Raw genomic sequence first — 6,603 nt, forward strand, 5'->3', positions numbered from 1 at the left:
TCACCTTTCGCTCACTCCATGAAGGTGGAGCAATAGTCAAGAGTTGAATACGTTCAGAATATTCTGTCATCGTATTGAATTTTTGCTTGAGTCCATCTAACATTTCTTCCAATTCCAATTCTCGTGGAGAACGAAAATTTCCTGGAATGTTCCTGTGGTGCTCTATCTCTGAATCATCATCTGCTGTTGGAGCATCGTACTCCTCTGAAGCTTCGTTGAAAATCACATCCCCATCAGGATCAATTGAATGGAAGGAATTACCTGATCTCAAAGAACTCCCTGCGATATTGCTCGTAGAAATGTCTACTAGAAATGATGTGACACTGGACGAACGATCGGCTGGAACATTTGATGACGATGAAGAGACTTCCCAATTCGATGAAGATTGGGAGGGTAGTGATCCAGGAATGTAAGTCAAAGCTCTTTTCCTACAGGAGCTACATAGTTTTGCATTTTCTGGCAAGAATGGAAATATCTGTCGTAGTCTTTCTGAGATTGAATGCAGGTCTTTTCCATTGTGACCTTTCTCCCCAGGAACTCGCATTGGATTTGCACATCTTTCGGCATGCGGCATCTTGTGGAATAGGAATGAAGAATAGTTCTGATCATTCAAAAAAAGGGAAAAAAATAATAATAACGATCGATTGAGTTCACAACTTCACTACTGAAATATTTTATACCATTACTTACCTTGATTAAAGTTGATGGAGAATAAATACAGGAGAATAACCGTCGGAGAATTTCTGTTAACGATACTGTAATGAACCGTGTGAAATATTCAACACTCAAGTGTGTGATGAGGACTAATCAAATGGTTATTATTGAGGCAACTCTATGGCTCGTATGGAAACTGGATTCCGAGAAATCGGTTGTTTATTCTCACCCCCACTCGGAACCTTTGATTTCATTGCGCTCCCATTTCTTGTATCCATTGTCCAATGTTTGTGTTCAAAAATCCCAAGGTCATTTCCCAAAGAAATGCGGACAACATTTGATTTCTCGGAGTTCGAAACCCGATCAACACCCATTGGGTTTCGAACCCGAATCATCGGATTAGAAATCGCTCGCCCTACCGACCGAGCTATCGTTGGCTTTCAATTTTTATTCAGTAGTAATACCCCGTGTACTTCAAAATTATCGGGTATTTCTCGATTACTTTGTTGTAAACAATCAAAAGTGTCAAGTTTTGCAGGAGTGTCGTTTACGCAACCTCAAAATGACATCCGAGAACAATTGAAGAGTTAATACGAAATATCCGGAAAAATATATATGTGAGTACGAAATAACCGAAAAAATATATATGTTAGTGCGAAATATCCGAAATAAAACTTCCTCCAGCTTGTCATTTGTCATCAAATGCTGCATTCTGATTGGCCCTGACTGTCCAAAATCCGTACGTGGAAAAATAATCATCACGATAAGTGAAAAATCATGTGAATTCGTGCAATTAACGCTATTGCGAAAGATATTGGGCATGTCTGCCAGGTACAAGAGTGAAGTTATGGGGGTAAAAGTTTGAAACAATGTTAGACTCATATCGTAGTTGACTTTAAACATGCCAATGTTCTATTCCGAAATACAAAAAAATGCAGGGTAGCTGAATTGACATGGAATGTCCTATGTATGATCGGAAAATCGAATTTTCCATGAAATTTTTTTCTTTTTCTCATCTCCATATGGCTATTTCATTTTGAAATACCCTGGAAAAGTTGAGTAATATCATCACCCATCGGAGAAAAAAAAATTATTCGATTTTCGAATGGCCCCTGCGAAACAGAGGGATTAAAATAACGAAAAACTTAAAAAATGGCTTAGTATTCATCCTCGTGGTACTATTGTATTTTTAGTCTCAAAGTATATAAAAAAACGAAAAACATCTTTTTTTATTTATTAAAATCGGCCAATTTGTTCGCAAGATATGATTTTTCAAAAATTTGAGCTTTTGTTATTTGTCGTGGCCAAACAATTAATGTTAAAGGAGCGAAAATTGAGAGAAAGTATGTACTCATGTAGTACTTGACTGGGAGCATGCTAATTCAGGATTCTGAGAACCAAAAAAATCCAGGGTGGCTGAGTTGACATGGAATGTCCCATATGTGACATATTCCATTTTCCGCCGAAATATATGTGCGTATAATTGACATATATTTCACATATATTCCGTTTTCCGTACGGGTAGTTTTTCAACTGTTAGCTAATTATTAGCGTTATACCTAGCATTACACGTTATTCAACAGTGTACAATTGTAATTGTAGGTTGTATTTATGGAGAACCTTGGTATAACTATTTCAAGACGAATTGCTGACTGATGATTGCAATACACGGAGAGAAAAATATCTCGAAAATTAGTATACCTTCTCCCCAATGTATGGTACGTACTGGATGGAGCATAAAAAAGTGGAGAATACTTTATACAAATTGGATTCTAACAATCATAACTTAGATAACCTCTCTTCGAACTTCCATGTGCTGTACTTCCATGTAACTTTTTCCGCTCATTAGGAACTAGTTTGAGTGGAAAAATTGGGGGAAATAACACAGCCTCTCACTGAGCTGATATGGATAATTGTTACTTGGCTCGTCATAAGACATAATAATCGTTGACGCCCAGTCTGCTCACAATTATGTTTTGCGCAAACAATATGGACTACTCGGCCAACTCCGTATACATATCCAGCCTCTAAAGTACCGATAATTCTCACGTTTTTCTGGATCTCTCATGTTTGGAATGGAAAATCCCGCACGTATATAAGAAGTGTCTCACTTTAATTAACAAGGTTATGCAGGTTTGTACGCTTCCACTCCACAATTTTCTAAGTTAGGTGAACATACATCTATACATACAAGTGCATGAAAAAAATTACCACACGATTTATGTAGCTGGAAATATTTATCATTTGCAAAAATTATAGTCACTTCTCTTTCACATGCTATTTCCATATTAATTCATGTGTAAACGAGATAGATGAATCAAAATCTTCCGAGAAATGATGCTGTAAAAGGACGGCATCGTTAATTGTAATGGCCTCACACTCATCACATCCTCTTTATCATTAAGGACAATATAATAAACACCTATCGTGCTGATATACGATATACATATGCATTCTTCATTATTATTCATTCATTTGTTTGCAATGAAGCTATCGGAAAATACCTGATCATTTTGATGCTCTCAGGGTATTACTACTGAAAAAGGGCCGGCGGAACGTCAAAAAAAGGTTCATTTTCGATATCTGAGAGTCTATCATAATATATTTAAAGACGAGTGGATTTGGCGTCTGAGCAGAAGGCGATGACTGGTCAACGACACGAGTAGAAAACCCCCATAATTACAGCACAAAGGAAACCAATTGTAAAGGTCAAGCCAAAGAATCAAGTCTAAATGTGCAAACATAAGGTCTTAGTCGAAAAGTTGAACGAAGAACCCTTTGCTTCATGATTTGAATGATTGCAAAAATTTGGTAAGCGCTACCGCTGTAATCAATGACATCGGCATATTTGCAATCATGTCATCATATTTTTTAGGATTAGTCATTACTATAACCATTGTAATTAGGGCCGTCCCCCAGGGTCATCAGATAGTTGAGGAGCGAGAGCCCCAGTAGGTGGTGCTACTATAACTTTAAATAACCCAGCGTTCAAAATTTTCCCGGCAATTACCACCCATTTTAATCATCACGAGGGTCACACACTGCAAGCGCCATACGTCGTGAGAGTCAAATGTCACGAGGATTATATTTTGGGACATTCAAACATTACGAGGGTCAAACCTCATAAGGGTCAAACTTTGTAAGGGTCGTATGTTACGAGGATCATACCTCCATGGGTCATGCCTCTACAGGATCATACCGCGTAAAGGGTGGAATTCAAGACGGTCAAACGTCACAAGGGTTCTACATGCGGGAAATTCAATAAAGCTTAATTACTAAACAGACTAACACATGGTATGACTCTTGCGACGTATGACCGAGGTCGGATTTCCTTCGATCCTTGTGATGATTCCACTCATTTCGGCCCTTGAGTCTCAGTTGACCATTTCGACTTTTGTCAGCAATGTATCTTATCGTAAAAAGGAGAAAGGGAATCGATTTCGGTTATAACTCGAAAATCTCGAATAAGCTTAAGCGTAAGACTGAAACCGAAGCGCCCCTACGTGAAGAGATGAGAAGGCACGAGCGTAGCACGCCCGGCCGATCTTTAAAAGAAATAATAATACCATTATCATATAGCCCAATGGGTGAACCATAGCTCTGGACAAAAAATTACTCGCCAAAAATGAACCTCAAGTAGTACACTTAACAATACATAGCCACATCTCGCACCCCTACCGTCACTACGTGGATTCGATATTGTGTAATCACTCTGTTGCTCAATGCAAACGTGGATATCCCCTCGAACCTCTGTCAATTTCGAGATATTCCGGACACACTCGAACTAAATTACAATTGATCGGAATCGCTTTACTGACCTAGAAATCTAAGTCGTCCATCCCAAAAATCGAAAGTTCCTACTAATCAGTAACATCTCAGTTAAGATAAGTCATAGAATTATTAATAATTGAAATCCCCCAATTTTGAAAATGTCAAATTTTTGTCCAACAGAAAACGGAAATCTAAGAGCCCACTACACAAAAACGACTATTCGAGCTGGTGAAGTACTTCGATTAGCAGCTGTCTTCCAGGACACACGAAAGTCACCAGTCTCAACCGGTGTTACTGCCGTAACAACGGGTGCCTCAGAGAAAAAAAATTCAAGGTCATCGGAACGTGATCAGTACGCTCAGTGTCTGGATTCCCAGGGTCATGAACTCTTTGCACCGCTATCATCACGCGGTGAGTTCTATGCTACCTGTCAGAGTGGTAGTCTCGACACAGGTAGCGATGCAGTCCTCTACAGAGTACATCAACTTGCCAGAAGAGATTTACCATTACGAGTGAGTTGATATTATTTATTCTCCAATAACCACGCAATTCCTAAATATAAATATTCTCTAGTTAGTAATACCTTTCACTAACATGAATCAGTCCTATAATTACCATTAAATGTTCTGGTATAGCCGATAAATTCGTTTTTACAACGATAAAAGTTTTGCAACTTTGCATTGCGAAGTACTAGGTGATGAAAAATAAAGGCAAGAAACTTTAAAAGTATTACATCTATATTTCAGACCATGATCTGATGTTTCAGGGTAAATAAGGTAAAAGAAGAAATTGTTGTTTATTTGCAGGTACGGCTAGTCGCTGGACCCCTGCCGATACCTCTGCCGAGAGATTACACGGGACTGATGCAACTTGAGTGTGCGACAAGAGGCCCCATCGTGCTTGGCTGCGCTGTGCCCCTTCTACCTGAGAGACCATTGCCAAGTGCAACTGTCCCAGAATTATTAGAGCTTGTGGCAACTGGTCCTGGTGCACCCAGAGTCAAACGAGCAAGGCTTGGCTGTCCATCCGAGACGCGACTACTTGCGTCATCCAAAATGCAGAGGCTGTTGAGCGCATGCAGGTAAATTCATAATGAGATTTCTAGCATCTTCGTTAATCTAGAGATGTTTAGTAATTTCCATGGTTTTTATTGAGCAGTGAAGTAGCGAAACGAGTTGTTTTCCTACATCTTCTTGATTATTTTATTGCTATCTCCTTAATCAAGGATTTTGTAGAAAGAAAATGTACAACGATTTTTCTTACTGTTTTTTTATTTTTTTATTTTTTACAACTCAGCTAGTATTCTCACGCCTCCCGTTTTGTCATAAAAATATAGAAACTGATTTTCTGCCTGAATAGAAAAAAATGAATGATTTTATAAATACGTGAAATTTTACAGATTAAATCAGTATTTTTTTGCCGTTAAGGAGAAGTAAACTTCGGGATTTGATACTAGCCGAGGGAAATTTAAAGCTTTATGAACTATTGCCATTCAACGTTATATGGCTAGATTCTTAAATTAATCCATGAATTAAATTTTTAGATTTATTAATTGAAAATTATCATTGACAAATTGGTTTTTTTTTGTGGGAGAAGTATGATTGATCGAACATTTACAAACAAAGAAATGAACCCTACTACAATACGCTTAAAATTGATGTAGGAGAAAAATGCTCATAAAATTTCGAGTTTGACATGGAATTTAAGTAATTTTGTATAGTTTTAAGTAGCAATGAGCCTGCAGTTCTAAAACTTACTTAAATAACTACCAAAAGGATGGGGTATTTTCGTTAGTGTTGTTGCAAACGATTTTGAAAGGTTAAATATCCCCCGAGCATTGCGCGATGGTAGAGAAGCTCCCTGGCGGATGAGTCCGAGACCTATCCGAGAGTAGCTCCGACTCTCGGAATGGACACTCATTCGACTCTCGGATTTTCGGAGGTTAGGGCGCCAAACTCTAGTAAAGACTCTCGTCCGAGAGTGCATCCGACAGCGGTTTATGTCTTCACAAATCAATTTGTTTATTAATTGAGAGTGCATTAGATAAGTTGAAAATCCTTTGTGGACCCAATGTAGGGAGAAAGGGTAATTAAGGGTCCCTTAAACATTGCTGAAAGCAGTCTCGGATCAAGTCTCGGACGAGAGTAGAGATACGAGAGTGGTTAAGTAATTGGCAAA

At 38.5% G+C, this 6,603-nt stretch overlaps 1 protein-coding gene across 1 annotated transcript in view; it reads left to right on the top strand.

Moving 5' to 3' along the window:
- LOC107043208 overlaps positions 1-6,603 on the top strand; it is a 56,916-nt gene that overhangs the window by 38,084 nt on the left and 12,229 nt on the right. The window contains exons 3-4 of the mRNA XM_015264575.1: positions 4,606-4,937; positions 5,232-5,506. Of these exons, the coding sequence (XP_015120061.1) occupies positions 4,606-4,937; positions 5,232-5,506 (607 nt within the window). The remainder of the gene's footprint in view (positions 1-4,605; positions 4,938-5,231; positions 5,507-6,603) is intronic.

This window comes from Diachasma alloeum, unplaced genomic scaffold (genome assembly GCF_001412515.2).
Source record: "Diachasma alloeum isolate Michigan unplaced genomic scaffold, Dall2.0 Dall_scaffold_00556, whole genome shotgun sequence".
Classification (NCBI taxonomy): domain Eukaryota; kingdom Metazoa; phylum Arthropoda; class Insecta; order Hymenoptera; family Braconidae; genus Diachasma; species Diachasma alloeum.